The sequence below is a fragment of the Nelumbo lutea genome, chromosome 2, assembly GCF_056320005.1.
Source record: "Nelumbo lutea isolate HS-2025 chromosome 2, American lotus-T2T, whole genome shotgun sequence".
Classification (NCBI taxonomy): domain Eukaryota; kingdom Viridiplantae; phylum Streptophyta; class Magnoliopsida; order Proteales; family Nelumbonaceae; genus Nelumbo; species Nelumbo lutea.
Window position 1 is genome coordinate 2,711,423 of NC_142685.1, and position 20,408 is coordinate 2,731,830.

At 38.4% G+C, this 20,408-nt stretch overlaps 2 protein-coding genes across 4 annotated transcripts; one reads left to right on the forward strand and one right to left on the reverse strand.

Moving 5' to 3' along the window:
• Positions 1–886: 886 nt before the first annotated feature.
• On the forward strand, positions 887–3,250 carry LOC148868087 (ENTH/VHS family protein). The gene is made up of 4 exons (XM_088972445.1): positions 887–1,755; positions 1,945–2,067; positions 2,165–2,326; positions 2,434–3,250. Exons 1-4 carry the CDS (start codon positions 1,619–1,621, stop codon positions 3,044–3,046), a joined length of 1,035 nt encoding a protein of 344 aa, XP_088828571.1. The 5' UTR covers positions 887–1,618; the 3' UTR covers positions 3,047–3,250.
• Positions 3,251–5,448: 2,198 nt separating this feature from the next.
• On the reverse strand, positions 5,449–19,046 carry LOC148868088 (U-box domain-containing protein 33-like). Of its 3 annotated transcripts, none has more exons than XM_088974061.1 (7): positions 18,425–19,046; positions 17,885–18,003; positions 16,045–16,154; positions 8,583–9,123; positions 7,921–8,472; positions 6,514–7,236; positions 5,449–5,878 (listed from the first exon to the last, which is right to left on the reverse strand). In XM_088974061.1, exons 1-7 carry the CDS (start codon positions 18,708–18,710, stop codon positions 5,696–5,698), a joined length of 2,514 nt encoding a protein of 837 aa, XP_088830187.1. In that variant the 5' UTR covers positions 18,711–19,046; the 3' UTR covers positions 5,449–5,695. The 3 variants fall into 3 exon arrangements, with proteins under 3 accessions (XP_088830187.1, XP_088830188.1, XP_088830189.1); XM_088974062.1 differs by having other exon boundaries at positions 17,885–18,000; positions 18,425–19,020; XM_088974063.1 differs by lacking the exon at positions 17,885–18,003 and having other exon boundaries at positions 18,425–18,936.
• Between the last annotated feature and the right edge of the window lie 1,362 nt (positions 19,047–20,408).

The following is a 20,408-nucleotide window of genomic DNA, read 5'->3' on the forward strand; positions in this document are numbered from 1 at the left end:
GGGAGATAGTATTTTGTGGGTAGGAGATAAGGAGTCATGCCTTTGATATGGATTTGCTCCTTAGAATGTTTCACACGAATCTCATATGTTGCAATCATGCATTTAAAACATCTCCCCGTGGATGATAAGTTACAAGGACGAGATGTTCTAGATGTATAGCTCCAACTTGTCCAAGTTAGGAGAGGTCCCAACAGCCATTTCAGCTATTCCCAATGTATCGCTGAAATTGCTGTTGGTCCCTTGGTTGGGACTAGATCTAGTAGTCTCACTCGTCCTTTGTGGAGAGATGTCACGATTGCAATGGTTGTTGAGATAAAATCTAGACTTGTTCTCTTTGAATTAAGAGATCCGGATTCTGAACGAGCTTCAAATCCAAATCATTTTTTAGCAAAACAAGTTTTAATAGGGATGTAAATAGATCAGATTGGATTCGAATTAAGGTATATTTGAATCTAATCCAACACTATTAATTATGTATCTGATCCGATCAAAAGTTTTGATCAGAGACATGGACTTAAATTCAAATCTAATCAGGTCTAAAAACTAATAAATTATTAAAAAAATATAAAACTATACCAATTTAAATAAATAAATAATATATATATATATATGTATTATATATATTTATATAAATAAATATATAACATACATATCAAATTGGATCAGAGAATAATCTAAATTCGATCCAATTTAGATCCTATTATCCATCCAAAGATCTGAACCAGAATGATTCGAATTCAACAAAATAGGATCACATGATCCGATGCAGTTGCACCCTTGCGTTCTAAGTTCTAACATGATTTTTACCCGCACATGGTGGATCTCGGTCTTATGGTGAGATGTATGTGCGTATATATATAAATGAGATCACATCTCCGCCCACAATGCCTCGTAACACATTCCTGTCCTGTTTTGAAAATATCTTCCGATATCACCAAAACTAATATTATCATCGGGAGATGTTTCTAATAGACGGCGGAGATGTGCTGTGGGGGGGGGGAGATGTGATGTAGGAGTAGGAATCGTGTTGTCTCTCGACCCCAAAAGGATATATTCCCTCCGTTGTCATTAATCGTTATTTTATCAATAATAGAAGAAACGTCTACTCTTTTATTTTGCTAAATTTCCTTCTGTTTTTTTTTTTCAATTTTGCAAAATTCTATTTTGCCGGTGCCCGTGGTTTTCAAATTCAAAAAATCGATGTTGACTTCAGAGACGAAGACCGCCCAGGGTCTAGACTGTACGAGTCCCATTGGAATCGAAAGCCGAAACACGAAAGGGACCTTCCAAGTTACAAGTATAGGTTGAAACATCGACGTTCATCGGTTCATGTCCCCACCCCGGCCCCCAACTAGTTTACTGTCCAGATCTCTCATTCAATTCTTTCCACCATTTTAATCACTCAGGTCTTAGCTGACTTCTTCTCCTGCTTCTTCCTCTTCTTACGTCTGCATTCCATCTTTTAGGTGACATTTATTGCTTCAGCGGAGCAGTTGCATTTCCTGCTTACGCAAATCGAAAGGAATCGATACTAAATTCTCCTCCTTTTTTTATTGCCTCCCCCTCCCCGCAAAGAAATTAAGATCTTCCTTTTCTTTCTCCTTCATCGATCACAGACATGTCGATTCTCGGAAACAACAACAGCACCATGGGTACTCCTTTCTTCCATGAGTTTAAGAAACATGCTTCTTTTTTCCTCAAAGAGAAGATCAGGACGGCGCGATTGGCCCTGACGGACGTTACACCCGCTCAACTGTGAGTATCATTTAACTCAAGGCTAACATCGGTTTCCTTCCCTTATTTTCTATTCGATCTCGATACACGTTTTTGAGTTTGATTTTTCATCTGGCTTTAATCATGCATCTTATTTCATCTGGGTTTATTGATTCATTCACTTATTTTTTTTTTTGGTTTGGGGGGTGGGGTGGGGCGCTGGGATTGAAGCTTAACGGAAGAAGCCACCAATGGTAATCCATGGGCACCGGATACCCGAACTATGGGTTTGATATCGCGGGCAGCTTTTGAAGTGGATGATTATTGGAGGATTGTGGACATTCTTCATACAAGGTTCCTGGGTTTCTTCTTTTGTAATTCAATTTGTGGATTTTACCCCTCAGTCCCTCACCTCCAACTCTTTTTGATTCCATGACTCCATGTGATTCAGGTTGTCGAGATTTGATAGAAAAAATTGGAGAATTGCTTACAAGGCTGTGATTTTATTGGAACACCTTCTGACCCATGGACCCGAGAGCGTTGCGGAGGAGTTTCAGAGCGACAAAAACATCATTGGGGAGATGGAAACCTTTCAGTACATCGATGAAAAAGGGTCCCTAATCCAATCTAAGATCATTTTTATTGGGTTATTGGTTTTTTGCTTCTTGTCTCTGTTATTTTTGCCACTTATACTAGGTGGATTCTGTCGTTTTAATACAGATTCAACTGGGGCCTTGCTGTTAGAAGGAAATCCGAGAGGGTACTGAAGTTACTTGATAAAGGGCCTCTCCTCAAGGAAGAGAGGAACCAAGCTCGAAAGCTCACACGTGGTATTGAAGGATTTGGGAGCTTCTGCCAACGATCTTCTTCAGCAGATGGAAGCTTCAAAGGGTCATATCTCAGTAGGTCTAATTCTATCTACTGCAATCCAGGCAACCAAGACGATCAATTCTCGTCCTCCAAGGAGGCAGATTTAACCCAAAACGCCAAGAAAACACAATCGACTTATGAGGATTGCAATGTGGTCCTTGACAGCCCAACAAAAGATTCAAGCTCATGCAATGTCTCTAATCAAGGTCCGAGGCTTGACAAATATGATGATGAAATTAGTTCCAAGGAAAACATTGCACCCACTAAGCAGATGGAACACTTGCTAGTAGAAGAACTTGAAGATCAAGACAACACTAGAGAATCAAAACCTCTTTTGGGTGGTCAAATGGATGAACTTAAGATTGAATATTCTGTGGAAAAAGATCATCCATTCAACCATACTGAAAATCAGATTACTGCCTCACTGCTTTTCACCAGGGACGAAATCTTGCAAGGATGTTGATTTTATAAGTTTGTATAGCCACTGCAGTAGATGGCTAGTCTACATATTACTTCATTACATTTGTTGAGTGACTGATAGAGGTGTTTGTTAAGCATTCGAGCTTTAATGAAGTTACTAAATGATGTAGTTAGAGGCTCCTGGCTTGGTGCATGTACGGTTAAAGCAGCGCTTGTTCAAACTCCAAAGGCAACTTTTTTCCCTAAATTTTCTGTTTATGTCCAAAGACAATTTCATCAAATCTAATAGTCGAACCACTTTTCTTTTCTTTTCTTTTTTTCTTTTGATAACGTAATAATAAAATAACATGACATTCACCATTATTTTCAACGGAATAAGGGGTTAAGGTACAGGGCAACCTTTCTCACCATAAAATGACTACATGGTCTGTAAGGCAGATGTGAAGCAATTACAAAGAGTGAAGGAAGTGTTGGAAAAGTTTGAAGAGGTGTGGGCAAAAAATCAAATTGTTTAAGTCTAGAGTGTTTTTTAGCAGTAACATTCAAAGAAGACATAGAAAAGATGTTTCAAAGGATAATGGAAGTGAAAATATTATCAATATTTGGGAGTTAAGTTGTGGATTGGAATGCAAAAAGAGGGAACTTGTAAGGAGATAGTAGAAAAAGTGAAGAGTAGAATAGCTTCATGACGAGTTTTAAATTACTGTTGAAACAAGAGAGTTAAATTACTGTCACAGAACAACATTTGTTAAATAGTTGCACAAGCAATTCCAGTTCATACAATGGGGGTGGAGATGTTGCGAGATTTTCTAGGTGGGGCCGTGGGGGTGGGTGGATTCACAAAGGAAAGATTCATACAAACAAGTGGAAAGTTTGTTTGATGCAGAAACAGACAAAATGGAGGACAGGGGTTACGGAGGTTTTAATGTTTTATGAAATTAATAAAGCTAATTGGAAAGCAGATATGGAATTTTTAAAATTGTCTAAATGTTTAAGGAATGGATATATTTCAGATGCCAGAAAAAGAGCTCGGATTCTAGGTGGTGGAAAGTGGAAACAACTCCTGAAGGGAGATAAGAAGGAAAATGGCCTAACCTTTTGGCATTTTCCATTTTTTTTTCTATAGGCAGAGACCACAAAGTGGCCGCTGTCAAACACGCATTCTCGTGTTAATGCGTTGTGGGCCCGAGATTTTACCATGCCACAAAGGCCCCAAAGGTTTTTTCCATACCTAAACAGTAAAATACTAAAATTCCTTTAAACCGACATGGTTGTTCTCTCTCTCCTTTTGTCGATTTTATCTGTCGATTGAAATCGTTCATTGGCGTCACGGTAAACCCATTACTAGCCCGTAGATAGGGTATTGAAAAAGACTATTTCTTATTGAGTGCAATAAACCATTGAAAGTGGATTTCCTATTGAATGCATCTTTGAAGAATCCTGTTACAGAGTAATCTTGAATAGCTTTCATAAAATTGTCTCTCTCTCTCTCTCATGTTACACAGTTATCTTGAATAGATGTTATGATGATGGATGAGGACGCCCTCATTGTAGCATGATTTGCTCTTGCAAGTCCTCAAATCACTTGCCTGACCTCAATGTCACTAAATTGCTCTGACAGTTAATGTCAAATCCTATACCAAACATTTGTTAGTGTTTTGCCTGATTGCTCTATTGTGACCTGATCAGGGTTCAAATCTTGGAAACAGATTCTCTATATATACAGAGGCAAAGTTGCATACATCTATCCCTACCTAGGCTGGGGATAATGGATTAGCATACGGGGGTAAAGTTGCATACAAGGGTTCAAATCTTGGTGGAAGCCTGGCCTTGTGAGCTGCTCTTCTATATAATGGATTAGCATACAAATTGCTTATTAGGAAACTCTGTTTATGAACATAGGCTGGGGATCAGAAACTATGGAATGCAAGCATTTTTTTTTTTGGTAAAGATACGGAATGCAAGCATTATGAGGATGTTTGGCCAAGCTGCTTCTGTTTAACCAGTGTATAATAACTTGCCATATCAACATTTTAGCATGATTGACATGTTTATTGATGTCTAATCATGCATAAATGTAAGGGGTTTTTACTGTCTAGCCCACCCTCAGAAATCTTAGTTCCACCGTACAGTTGGAATAGGTGCCATCTGAAATTGATGCCAATTCACGGGCAGATATGAATGTTACAGGTGAAGGCATTTATAATTTTAAATTATTATAGGTCTGCAATTGAATTCAGAATTGTGAGGTGGAGTGCAGTCAACTTATTGCTTGTCAATCCAAAGCTATGCCTAGATTTCCATGAAGGGGTGATTAAAAGTGTAAAATTGACCAGGGATAAGGTATAAACACATTTTGACAATTATGTGGAGTACAAACTGTCAGATACATTCGCGAAACATTGAAAAATAATGAAAAAAATCAAGATACATATGGATATGATATTCGTGAAAAACCAATATAAATCTTATTAATAGTTAAATAATAACTTTACGACATAGACTTGTGGCTGAAGCATAAGCCCATTACTTAATAACATGATGATTATAAATCAGCCAGAATGCCCAAGAAGAGAAGATAGGTACAATATATACATGCATGCATGTAAAACCACCCATATACATGTAGAGATCAGAAATGATAAAACATGCATCGGCGTGTGTGTACATTAGACTCCGGTAACATTAGATTTTAATACTGGCAGAGCCAATGTTGGATAGCATGTCGAAGTGCATGGTTAGGTGTAAGATGCAGGTGGCTCAACTTCAAATTGGTCATGGGAGAAGTTTCCCTCCCATTTGCCAACCACCCACGCAATGCATCGCCTTCGTAGGTGAAACCGTCTGCTGCCACCTGAGGATCATGCATTATCTCCTGCAAGAGTGGCATTTTATCCCATTAAAGTGAGCTACATTACACATCATGAGAGATGAGACACTTTCATACCAAAATCTACAGAGCTGAATGCCAATAATAGAGACCAAGGGGCTTCTTTCATTTTTGTCACTCTTCAACCTAAGGATACCAAATGACCTTAATGCCGTTCCCAAAAAAAAGGCCATTACCCACCAGCTATCTGGGGATCTTGGGAGGGGTGGACCGGATACAGGCCTAACCCATCTTAATAATCTCAGACTCAGACTAGATATGGCATCAAGGATTTAAGATTAACATCCTTAACACCCTTATAACCCATAACAAAAGCAGCAGTTCTAGCTGTTTGGATGTCTTGCTTCAATGATGTCATGGCCCATCCAAGCCATTGTAACCAAGTTAAGGTCCCATGCCAACAGTTCTCAATTAACAAATCAGAACATGTCTATCACATTTGACTGGAAAGTTTGGACAAAAAATCACATTTTCTACTTTCAAGTCAATGAATGATACGCACATTAGGGAGAACACATGAGAGCTTTCTCATCTAATAACCATCAACATAATTAAATACTGCCATGTCAAAAAGCTTTAACCTAGTCCAAAGAACCAAGAAGGTAATTCTTATCACTCACCTGGAGGATTGGACACAAGAAGAAAGATGGCACTGGTCGCTCTTCAGCAAGATGCAACTGCTCCAGATCCCTCACAATAGCTGGTGTCAGCTCAGGTCGATCACGACTGTTCAACTCACAGAATTTTAAACCATGGTCTACCAGTTGCCTTGCCACAAATGTAGGCCATTCTCCGGCAGATGGATCCAAGATTGATGCTAACTTACCATAAGACACTGCCTGGCGCACCTCACTCACTAATCCTACTGGGTGCCTGCCAGTGAGTAGCTGTAGAATAATGATCCCAAAGGAGTAGATATCAGACTTGGATGTCAGGTCTCTAGTCCTCTCTATTTCTGGATCCATGTATGGAAATGCACCCTTTCCCTCTGTATTCCAGCGAAAACTTGGGCAACGTGCAGTTTCCTCAGGGACAAGCCTGCAAATCCCAAAATCTCCAATCTTGCAGTTGAATTCTGAATCAAGAAGGATATTTTCAGGTTTAAGGTCACCATGGATCATTTTCTCAGGTCTGTAAGTATGCAAGAAGAGGAGGGCACTTGAAACTCTGGCAGCAATTCGCATTCGGGTCTTCCAGGTCAGGGGAGGATTGTTTCTCCTAAAGAAGAGGTGATCCTGGAGGTTCCCATTTGGCAAGTACTCATGGACAAGGGACCATGCTTCTGGGCAGGCACCAATTAAGGTCACTAGATGAGGATGCTGTAGTTTGCTGAGAACTACAACCTGCTTGTATGAAAACAGAAGATGTTAAATTCATATGAGGAATGCTATTTGGCTTGTCAATGAAAGCCCGATAATAATGCAATCATTATTTCTTTTATTATAACCAATGTTATTTATGAACAAATTGAGTCCTGGAAGGGTAGTTTAATGAAATACATGCTTTACCTCTTCTCAAAAAAAAGAAAAAAAAAGAAAAAGAAAAAGAAAAAAAAACCCCGAGTCCTGAACAGGACAAAAAGAATCATTAACCCTTTCAATGTTGAACATGATGAATACATGGTAGAGGAATGAGTTCATCATTTGACATGTCCTCCCAATTAGATATCCTAGGCTGAAAAACATCCTCATCTAGTAATTCAAAGGAGTTCGCCTATTTCATTTTCTTTGGGATGATTAGAAAAATTATGGTGCGGTGAATGATCCATGAAAAGAATTAAGAGGAAAATCCAATGGCTGATCTGTTGGTTGACACATATTGATTAATGGGGAAAAATTCCCCAAAATTGTAGTCTTCATGTAATAGACAGGGGAAAGCAGCTTTTCCATTTGCCATTCCAAAAAAAAAAAAAAAAAAAAAGAAAAGAAAAGATGGCTTCTATCTTTTGTTGTTGTTATTGTTATTATTGTATCAAGCCTTAATGGAAATGCACAAGAAAGAGGGCGGGGGGAGGGGAGGAAGCTCACCTCTTGTTGAAACTCTGATATGCTTTGCACGTTATGCAGATGCAATTTCTTTATAGCAATACTTCTATCAAATATCTCTCCTTTATAAACACAACCATATCCTCCCTGCCCAATCTTGAAACTCTCTGAAAAGTTGCATGTTGCAGTTTGTAGATCCAACCGAGAAAACTCTGTGAACATGGGCAGGTGATTGACAAACCCATCTAACCCTTTACCTTTCGTTGCTCCATGTTGGCTACAACTTCTCCACCGTTTCAGCTGACATAAGGCCTCCTCTTTTTGTTGCTGGATCCTCTGCCCTTCATGTCGGAGAGTTTCTATGGAAGCTTGGATGAGCCTTAATTCTCCAGTGGCTTCATCTTGCCGACGCATGGCTTCGTGGGCCTGAATGTCAAGTATAGCTACATTTCTCATGGTCTTCTGTAGATCTCTTATCACTTCTTCCCTTGTTTCTAAGAGATTTCTTTGTTCTTGTCGAGTAGTTCTAAGTGCTTCCTCAACCTCTTTTCTGAGCTCAACTTCGTGTAAGAAGGAAGCTTCAAAATCTTTGACCTAGTAGAGCAAGGAATGCATTCTCAAGAAACATGTTTTTGAATTGTGGTTATGGAACTGGTATGTCATACGTTACTAACAAGTAAGCAAGGGAATAACATCAACACTACCTTGTTGATAGCTTCAATGGCTTCCAATTCCAATTTTTTGGACCTCAGTAGCTCCACACATGCTTCATTCTTTGATGCCTCAACTTCTCTCATTGCTTCCTCAAGCAGATTATATAGTCTTTCTTTCTCTAAATTTAAATCCGACTCTGATGACACCCTTCTTTCAGTAGATGAAGCATGCCCAGAAATTGTGCCAATTAGGTCAAATCTATCTAGTGAACAGGATCCACTGGTAGATAAAGCCTCTTCTGTTTCATCTTGTTCCAATTGATTGCAGCTACTGACTCCACTAGATACTCTCCCAGGAATAGAAGTGGATCTAAAACATTCTGGATTAAATATGATTTCAGGTTTATGATTATGTGGTAAGCTAGACCTTAATCTTTCTGCATGTACATTTTCAGGTGGCAGGACGTTTGGACTTTCAGAAGACTCCCTCGTCCAGACATGTTTTCCTTTGTTTACAAACCAGACTTGACAGAATGCAGGAGCGTTTTTGGCCACATAATTTGCCTTGGTAGAGTTCTTCACCTTCATGCAGCTGCATAGCAACATAAAAATTGCATACTTGGCTACTTGCAGAAAGAGCATGGAGCAAAACTTCATAATAAATAACCAACAGCAGCAGAAAATATATCATGCAAGTCATTAAAGTTGGTAAGTGGTTAGCTGATTAATAATAATTGGCAGTAGACTCTGAACCAAGGTAGCAGTAACAACAAATACCAGCAAATTCTTATCTTTGAATTCTGAATATAGATAAAAACATGTTTAATAATTCCACCTCTCAGTATATAAAAAGATCAAGTACTCAAAAGTGCAAATGGCTTTTGATTAGAAGAGTTCCCACTCAACAATACGGGTTATACCCATTTAGACAGGTCATTAAGTATTTCCTTTAAAGAAAAGGAATTCAAAAGGTTCCTTAAAATGAAAGGTTGTGGCCAATGATGCAGGAGAGAAGAGAGGAAGAGAGGAGAGAGAGAAGAAGAGAGAAGAGAGATCTGAGAGCCAAAAGTACTGCTGGCAGCGCCAGCTTTTGGTAAATATACTAGGGCGACAGGATATAAAAAATAAAAGGAGAAAATTACAAAGTACCCCTGTGGTACTATACTTAGAGAATTAACAGCCTTTTAACACTCCCCCTCAAGTTGGGACATAGATGTCAATCATGCCCAACTTGTCACATAAATCATGATGCCGTGAGTGGTGTAACCCTTTTGTAAAGATGTCTGCAAGTTGATCTTCAGAGCTAACATAAGGAGTACACACTTCCCCTTTGACAACCTTTTCTCTAATAAAGTGTTTGTTGACTTCAATGTGTTTAGTTCTATCATGCAACACCGGATTAGCAGCAATGTTTATGGCTGCTTTATTATCACAGAATAGGGTCATAAGCCCATCAACTGGAAAACCCAACTCACTCAACAAATTTTTTAGCCACATAATTTCAGCCACTCCATGAGACATTGCCTGATATTCAGTTTCAACACTAGATTTATCTACCACATTCTGCTTTTTGCTTCTCCAGGTAACTAGATTTATCTCCTACAAAGGTATAGTAGCCACTAGTTGACTTTCTGTCATTCAGGGATCTTGCCCAATCTACATCAGTATACACTTCAACTTTCATATGTTCATGCTTTTGAAACAACAAGCTTGTACCTGAGAACTTCTTAAGATATTTGAGAACTCTTTCTGCTACTTCAAGATGGGTAATCTTAGGGGCATGCATGAATTGACTAAGAATACCCACTGCATAAGCTATGTCTGGTCGAGTCATAAAAAGATATAACAATCTTCCTACAAGTCTCTGGAACTGTTTCACAACCTTGATGGGTTCACCTTGATAGCCGCCTATTTTGTGGTTAAGATCAATAGGGGAATCAACTGGCTTCACTCCCAATTTTCTTGTATCTTGGAGTAGATTTAGGACATACTTTCTTTGGGAAATGAAGATACCCTTTTGTGAGCGGGCCACTTCAATCCCAAGAAAGTACCTTAGAGGACCTAAATCCTTCACTTCAAACCGGGTAGCAAGAAAATTCTTCAACTTCTGAATTTCATCCTTCCAATCACCAGTGATAACTATATCATCAACATATACTATCAGTGTTGCAATTTTCCCTTCCCCTCTTTTCACAAACAATGCGTGATCAGATTAACACTGCTTGTATCCTCTTTCCTGTACTATTACATGGAACCTGCTAAACCAGGCTCTTGGTGATTGCTTCCGCTCATATAATGATTTCTTTAACCTGCACACTTTCTATTCATTACCTTGAACCCGAAAACCAGGGGGTTGTACCATTTATACTTCCTCTCCAAGGTCATCATTCAAAAATGCATTATTGATGTCAAGCTGATGAAGATCCCAGTCAAGATTAACAGCTAAGGAGAAACAAACTCTAATGGAGTTCATCTTAGCAATAGGTGCAAATGTTTCTACATAATCTACTCCATACACTTGTGTATACCCCTTTGCCACTAAACGAGCTTTATACCGTTCCAAGGTGCCATCAACCCTGTGTTTAACTGTGAAAACCCATTTATATCCAACTGGATCCTTTCCCTCAGGAAGATTAGTTCCCATGTGCCATTTATATGTAAAACATTAATTTCTACCTTCATAGCATCTGCCCATTCAGGTACTGAAAGAGCTTCTGCCACATTCTTAGGGATAGGAACACTATCAATGGAAGAGAGAAAGGCTCAAAAGGAGGGTGAAATGTTTTCATAAGAAACAAAGTGGGAAATGGGGTGTTTAGTAGTGCAAGATCTAGCACATTTTCGGTGAGCAATAGGAAGGTCAAGGTCATTAGCAACAGAAGTATCAATAGCAATAGGGTCAGGAACATCAAAAGGAACCAAGGTACATGAATGGGTATGATCCGCCCCCAGAGAATCTGATGGCATTGGTGGTACAACTTCTAGGTGCCTCACAACTCTTGAACATGGTTGGCCTTTGTAACGACGAAAGAAGACACGAAAGGGAGGAGGATAAGGAAGAGGAGGGAGCTAAACTAATTTCTCCTCACTCCTACACTCCACCTGAGGAGAAATAGGGAAGAAAGGCTCATTCTCAAAGGAGACATCCATAGAAACATAAAACTTTCGAGAAACAGGATCAAAGCACCAGTATCCCTTTTGAGTGAAGGAGTACCCCAAGAAGATGCAAGGAATGGCACGAGGATCTAATTTTCCACAAGTGGGAGACAAATTCTGAACAAAACAATGACAATCAAAGACACAAGGAATAGAAAAAATGGAAGCCTTAGGAAAAAGAAGCTGATGTGAGGCTTTGCACTCTAACCAACGAGAGGGCATGCGGTTGATGAGATAGGTAGCACAAAGGACAGCCTCAAGCCAAAAACGTTTCGGGACATTCATATGAAATAGTAATCCCTAGGCCACTTCAAGAAGGTGTCGACTCTTTCTTTTAGCAACACCATTTTGTTGTGGTGTTCGGGCATAAGAGCTACGGTGAAGTGAGCCACGTGAAGCAAAAAACTCCGTAAGATCACTATGAAAATATTCTTTGGCATTATTCAACTGAAAATTTTGAATTTTAGTTTGAAATTGGGTGAAGATCATCCGCTGAAAATCTTGGATAATATTTGGTACTTCATTTCATCCCTGGTTCGCATGAGATATACCCATGTATATCTAGAATAATCATCAATAATGGTAAGAAAATACTTGTAACCACTCTCAGATGGTAAAGTAACAGGGCCCTAAACATCAAAATGAACAATGTAGAAAGGAAATTTAGATTTATTGTTCTTTGAAGAGAAATGAATTCTACACTGCTTACTCAATTAACAAGTTTGACAAGTAAATTCTGACACTGATACTAACTTAAACAACTTTGGAAACACAATTTTTAAAAACTCAAAAGATAAATGACCAAGATGACTATGCCATAAATAGACCTGACTCTTAGACTTTGTGACTTGAAGACTAACCTTATTCTCTAGCATGTAAAACCCATCCACTATACATCCTCTACCAATCGTCTTCCCCGAGGCCAGATCCTAGATCACACAGTAAGAAGGGAAAAAGGTCATTGAGCAGTTTAAGGAATTAGTAATACTACTAACAAAGAACAAATTAATGGGAAATTTTGGGACATGTAAAACATTAGACAGGGTAAGGCCAAAGGGAAGAAAAATGGTTCCTTGACCAACTATGGTAGAGTACCTGAATAGCCATATTTGCCATGGTGTGCTTTCTTGTACCTTGTTGTCCCGACTTTTTATTCAAATCTAAACCTTGCTTCTTACTCAGATCTTGAGCCCATTTCGGCTTCCCATGAAGATCCCAACATGTGTCTCGGGTGTGTTGGGGTTTCTGGCAATGAGAACACCATAGTTTGTCCTTGTCATCCACCTTTTTTTGAAAATCCCCCTTCTTAAAGGTATTTCCCTCACCTGTAGTAACACTCCCTTTTGTTGCCAACACGACTGCATCCCCTATAGAATTGTTCATCAAATTTCTTTCGCTTTCTTTTGATTGTACTAGAGCATAAACTTCCTAGACGGATGGAAGATCTTTGCTACCTAGGATCTGGACTCTGATAGATTCATATGCAGGGTTCAAGCCATGTAGGAAAGCAAACAATCTTTACTGGGAAACAAGTTTTTTGTACAATTTTGCATCTTTATCACACTTCCAGTCCATACTCTGATAATGGTCTAACTCCTTCCAAACAGAGGTCAAGTTTGAATAGTACACAGACAGACACCTCTCCTCCCCCTGTTTACAAGTGGACGGTTCTGCCTGTAACTGGTAGATTTTTGCATAGTGATGTAGTTCAGAATAGATTGATTTTGCTTGTTCCCAAATCTCATTTGCCGTACCTCTCCTCCCCCTGTTTACAAGTGGACGGTTCTACCTGTAACTGGTAGATTTTTGCATAGTGATGCAATTCAGAATAGGTTGATTTTGCTTGTTCCCAGATCTCATTTGCCGTTTCATCCCACATAAAATTCCTTCTTATTTGAGGTTGCATAGACACTAAAGGCCAGGACATGACCATGATGTTTTCCTGATTCCATTTGTCATATTCAGCACTCCCAGAATTGGGTTCTTTAATTCTCCCATTTATATAACCTATCTTTTCCCTTGCAGTGATGTACAACTTGATCCCTCTTGACCACTCTAAATAATTTAAGCCATCGAGAGGAATAACAGCCATGGGAAAGGATAGGTCCACACCCCTACTCATTCCATTCTGCATTGAGGAAACACTGAATGTAGCAGAATCTTCACCACTCATGATTACAAATTCAAAAACTCTTAAAGTGGGCACAAAACCTTTAAAAAAAAGGTCTAACACCAAGGGAGAAAGGAAACCCCTTCTTCTCTTCGAAAACACAACCCTTTTCTGTAAAACAAATGTGCTATTACAGTGCATACAAGTCATCTCTTGGCCTACGCATCAACAGAAATGTTGTTACAGGAAGTACAGGTTACTCTTTGACCTTTAGTGCACCATAAAAGCTACTATTGCAGCACACAAAAAACCTTCACGACCTACAGCTTATACAGGGGTTATCCGACCCCACGAAAAAGGAAAGAAAGAGGTGTTGATCACCTCACATCCAACCAACAGACCTAGTACAGGTTTTGCCCTAGCACACGACTAGAAAGAAAAAAAAAAAAAAAAGAGAAGGAGAGAAGTTACTTTAGTGCATGAGAAAACATTGATCTTCAATCAACTGAACAGTAGGTGTGGGCAGCAGATCTGGAAATCTGATGCGAAGGAAACTGTTCACTCGACCTCTCCTTTAATATCTGATAGCCCCGCTATGATACCATGTTATGCAAGAGAGAAGAAGAGAGGAAGAAAGAAGAGAGATCTGAGAGCCTAAATTACTGCTGGCGGCGCCAGTTTTTGGTATATATACTAGGGCAACAAGATATAAAAATAAAAGGAGAAAATTACAATAGTACCCCTGCGGTACTATACTTAGAGAATTAACAGCCTTTTAACAATATGATGAAGGTCCCATGTCCCAACAAATAGGGTATAAAACAGGTCTTATCCTTCTAACTCTATATGCCATGGTCCAAAAATGCATGTTAGACATGTATGGATTGGCCTTTGCAAATCATAGTCATACACATATAACATCTATTTATGGGAAAAATACACCCACATATCCCTTGCCTAACTTACTTACTAGGGTAATCTACAAAAAAAAAATAATAATAATCAAATAACGCGATGAATTAAATAAATAAGTAATCACCTAACTTATCAAAAATAAATAAATAAATAATCACCTAATTGATCAAATCACCAACTAAACATATCCCTCATATTTCCACTTAAGTTGATTCAATCAGTATTCAAGCCATAATTTACTTCTTTTACTGCTGAAGATTGTTTTCCAGCAATACAAATATCTTAATCTTGAATTTTCTTGTAAAACCGTTTTTTTGTTGTTAGTTTTCTTCTAAAACCATACTTCAATGCTGTTTTATTTCTTTTGTTTTTTTTTTTTTTGTTTTTTTTTTCTTGGAGAGACATACATTAAAAATCCTGAACTAGGAATACAATCAAATTCATCATCCAGACATCCATGCATCTATTACCTCATGCAAATTAGCATTCTAAATTGACCACCTAAAATATACAAAACGACCACTACAAGGCCACCGATCCCAAATAAATCTTTTGTAGTTATGCTGAACAAAGGAGAATAAATATGTCACTTGATGGCCTGATGTGATCTGCAGTCAATTAATTAAGAAGTCACCCATGAATAGCAGCCAATAACTCAGCTCAACTTTCTCCCAGGGGGTTGACCATGAACATTTTATAAGTATAGGTCTTCAGTACCATGCTCTCGGCTCTCCATATTTATTACTTGACCCTTGAATATCCCCTAGGCACAGCTAGAGAGGGTTAGAGATTAATATATCTGCACGTTTTTAGCTGTGTCATTACAGAACTTGATATTGTGTCACCTTTCCTTTTGATTGTCTATGTATTTTGTCATTATTATGGAAAATTGTTTATAATGGACTTGAAAACAAAATGAACATCAAGACATGGTCTCCATTATTTACTGTTGCCATTTTTATAAGTTTCATTTTGGTTTTAGAAGTGAGGGCCCTGCTTCATCTCTGTTGATAACAGAGACTGGATTTCAGTAGCAACGGTTAGCGTCCAATGCAAAACCAACCAATAAATACACTCATATGAGCATGCATGTTGAAAATTGAATTTGGTTGGTCTGGAACCTATCCGGTGGCTCCATCATAACCAGGCCTGACCCAGTTATTAACCAGGTTCCTAGCTTCACGTGGGAAACCAAGAAGAGTTGGCAGTTTGGGACAAAGACTGGTGTCCTAATTTTGAATTCAAGACCCATCAGTGCGTGCACCAAAATAAAATGTGCTTATCAATGGCATTGGGTATTAAAAATAAAAGAAAAGAAGGCAAAGGACTTACTTATCTGATGCTGTACCCATTACAAGCTTCTTGATGCTACGCATGTTCACCAGATCTAAAATACCTTTCTGTGCTTGGCCAGATTCAATTGCAATGATGCTTGCTTTTACCTGCAGCATGATGATTACTTTTTGTGAGACGAGATAATAAACAATAGGATATTCATAATAATACATATGTTTTGTGTATATTGATCTTCATAAGAATATATTTTTTTGGATATTCTAGCAACATAGAAAATTATGATCAATAAAATATATGTTTTCTTTATAACTGACAAGGGGGAAACATAACCACACTAAAAAATCCTCCACTGTAGGTTCAGAATTCCTTCTGATGAGATTCACTAGGACCTAGGTATGTAATCAGATTGGATTTGGATTGGATTCAGCAAATACGAATCCGATCAAATTATTGAAAACTTGCATCCAAATCCAATCCGAAATCCCATCGGATTTGAAGACATTGGATTTGAATTCGAATCTTACCAAACTCAGATTGGATTCAGATTTAATCCGACTTCGCGTTAATTTTTTTAAATACAAAAAAACTAAAAAGTTAATTACTTTTCAAGTTTTATATGTAATAAATTAATGTAAATATAACATACTGAATTTATTATATATATATAAATTCATATATAATATAATATGTAAAAATATACTTTTTATAATTTTAAATATAATTAGATAACATTTGTTATATTAAAATGAATAAATATTATAACATAATCGGATCGGATGTTGGATCAAGCTGCGGATTTTCGGGTGTATTGACAGGCCTACTTGGACTTCTCCATCTCCATTTATAGGTCAAGTCATTAAGATTATTCAGAAGGCTCCTTGCCAAACCATTCTGAATATATAGTTTGCCTTGTGTCTTTTTTCCTGAATATGGCAGATAACCAACAAATATTTTGTTCAACATGATTGCTCAAACTCAGTAAGTTCCAACACGTCAATGGGTCCTGATTCCTGAAACTTGATCTCTAATTCAAATTTTATTTGCCCAGAAAAGTATCTATCATCACATGCCCTTTCACATTTTGGAGGAGGCTCACGTACAAATCAACTGTAAGAGAAAATATTAGTTGATAAAGAGGAAACCATGGAGACTTCTCTTCCAGACAACCTTTTCATGCATAAACACCATACTGAGAAAGAAGAAAACCACTTATTTGCATTAACGAAGATTATAAGCAGAAAGACCATAGACAAACTAAGGTAGGTGAGGACAATAGTTTTAGACTTTTAGATTCTTGCCACCTTAGAGACATTTTTATGATGCACACACCTCATTGCACCAATTTGGTATTAGGGAGGTCATAGTTTTAGCAGCCAAGAATGGGGACAATGAATCGGGGTAGGAGTGGGACTACTTATTTCGGGAAATGAGGGCACAAAAGGCAGTTTCTTAAGATCCAGTTAGTGGTTGAAAGAAGTTTCAGAGCACCTCTCTGTTAGCCCCAAAGGGCATATGTCAACTCACACAAACCGACTTAACAATCACTTTTATTGAACATAAGCTGCTTTAAAGATTCCCTCTCCCTGTCCTATGTCTTCTTTCCGCATCTCCCTCAGGTGCAAGATTTCGCAAATTTGCAGACAGCTAAGGTAAGCCAGGACCGAATAAATCCTAAATGCCAAATAAAATGACTAATCTTCATTTCCTTGCATACAGAAGGAAATGGTCCATACCACTAACATACATGAAACTGCAGATTGTCCTAGTATTTTATATTTCTTTCCAAATATGCAGTTTTTTTATCCAGAGATCTATCACTACTGATGTTACAGTTATCATTTATTTTTGGAAACAAAAGAATCATGAGACAGAAGACCTTAGCTCTATGGCAGATGCCCAAGTAATTAAATAGAAGTTTCTTGGTCCGTTCCATCTCTTCTTTTCTATAAGCAGATACCGTTTCCTGATTTGCTTGATTTGCAGGAAGTTTTCCTACTACATAAATTTAAAACTTATTAGCCCACCGCCATGGAGAGAAGGAAATTTGGTTAATAATGAAGCACAAACAAAATGAAGTTAATAGGAAGGGAATCCAAAATCTAATTAAGAAAATAATGAAGATTGTATGTATTTGTAGGTACTGTTGAAGAAGAAACCGATAAAATAGACTAAAACCTGATTAACAAAATGAAATTGAAGATTAATATTTAATGAATAGCCGGAACCAACTGATTAAAAAGAAGCCGACAAATCGATCTTGAAGTCCGAATATCAGTAGCAAAGATGAAAAAGAAAAAAAAAAAAAAACATTGCAGAATTGAGACGAATTTCTAGAGCACACCAAACAAATTCTTTGAGAAAAAGAGGCAAAATTGGCAGGGAAAATTAGAGGTGAGAGAAGAGAAGGAAAACTTACAGAGGGTTGGAATCGTGGGAGAAGGTTGATGAATATGAAGAAGGCATATAAATAGGTTTTTGAAACGCCGGAACGTCCAATGAAGCAAAGCTATAGTTTTTTCTATAGAATTTCCGACTGCCACATGTACAATGTCAGCACCGTCTACTGCAATTTCCGGCGAGAGGGGAACAATGCGAGGGCCTCGAAATCCCAGGTGAAAGCCAAGTGGGAAAGTAGGGGAATCAAAGAGTTGGATGGAGTCATCTCCAGACGGTTCAGGAGGGGAAGGGTCCAAAAGCTCCATAGGATCTCCTTGTTCTCCTTTCTCTCTCCGTGAATAGTCTCAGATATGACTGATGGTGGTGGTGATAAGGTAGCGAAGGCTGATTCTTTACTCTTGTACATCGAGATCTTAACTATATCTTAATTGTTGACTTCATGTCATGACTCATGAGTCAGTCCAGAGTCGAGATGACTTGCAGTCGAGCAGAGCAGAGTAGAGTGCAGGAGTAGACTTCAAGTGGATTTTCAAAGGATATTTTTTTTTTGGTAGATTTTTTTAATAATGGTGCTTCAAGTTGTCTTTGCCGTCCTCCTGTTTAGTGATCGGAGAAAGAGGGAGGTTGAGGTTCAATCGTTCAGTTTTGGAAGGAGTACAAATACAGTAAATATTGTATTGTTTTATGTATTTACACCGTAACCGTAGTACCGTACATATTTATACTATTTCCAGCTCTCCAAAGCCCAAAATGAGGCTCAGCAGAAAAAAAAAAAGTTGAATCAATGTGTTACGGTGGAGATGTAATCAGTCCCCACAACGTCCCAGCACATCCATGCCGTATATTAGAAACATCGAAAACCATTCGGGATTTTCTATCCACCCTCTATCCGTCGTGAATTGGAGACACGTAATAGAGATGTGTGGCTCCAGTTCCAATTAACGGCGGATAAAAAGTGGGTAGGAAAAGTTTGTTGAAAACGTGGGGTCGTTGAATATGCTCCAACGTGGGGCCGGACATGATAGACAGAGAAATAAAATGGTCAATATTCAACAGCATGAGGCACCTACAAACCATTCCCACGTGCATTCAACAATTCACACCGATGTCACGGCTACATCCATACTCCGTGAGAACATGGAACGGTCAACATTCAATTCCAGATCTCTTATAGTGTTATTAAAAAATTGTTCCCACATGACTTCACCATCGTGTAGTGGAAAGTGGAAACGGATGAGGAGTTGAATGGTGCTGGGATATATTACCACCAGCTGTTCGCACATGTCTTAGACATTACAGCTGTGCATTACAAATATTTTGAAGAGTGAAGAGTTCATATCTGAGCACATCCCGGAAGAGTGAAGAGTGAAATCAATTGACACCGTAAAAATTAGTAAACAATCAGGTGAATTTTTTATCAGTCACGGAGAACATATTTATTTCCTGCGACCCTTGATTCAGGGCAAGCCCGAGACCCCTCGATACCGATTTGACACGATATTCTTCTTTATCTTTTTCATGGAATATTGATGGGGTTCAAAAATCACTGTGGGGGTCTTTGCCTCTTTGTGATTTATCCCGTGTCTGCAACGGCGTCACAAGAGTCTCAAATTCACGAGAAATTGTGATTTATCAAAGCCTTTCCCCAGCCCCTAATATCCACATACACCTAACCTACCCGCTCCAACTACTCTTTTCTTGGTTGGTTGGTTCTTCTGGTCTTTACTCATGTGGATATGGATATTGCTATTTAGTATAGGGTGGGGGTGCAAATGGTATTCTCCAGGCTCTCTTCCAAAATCACATTGTCTGAGTCATACATATACACATACGCATACTATGCTGCTGTATGCTCTATGACCATTTTGTAAGGTGGTCTGCTTCTGTTAGGATTTTGTCAATAAAAGTTCATTTTCACTTACAAGAGTCTGATATATATATATATATATATATATATATCTACACAAAATTGGGCAAATATAAAACCCATCAGTATCACACCC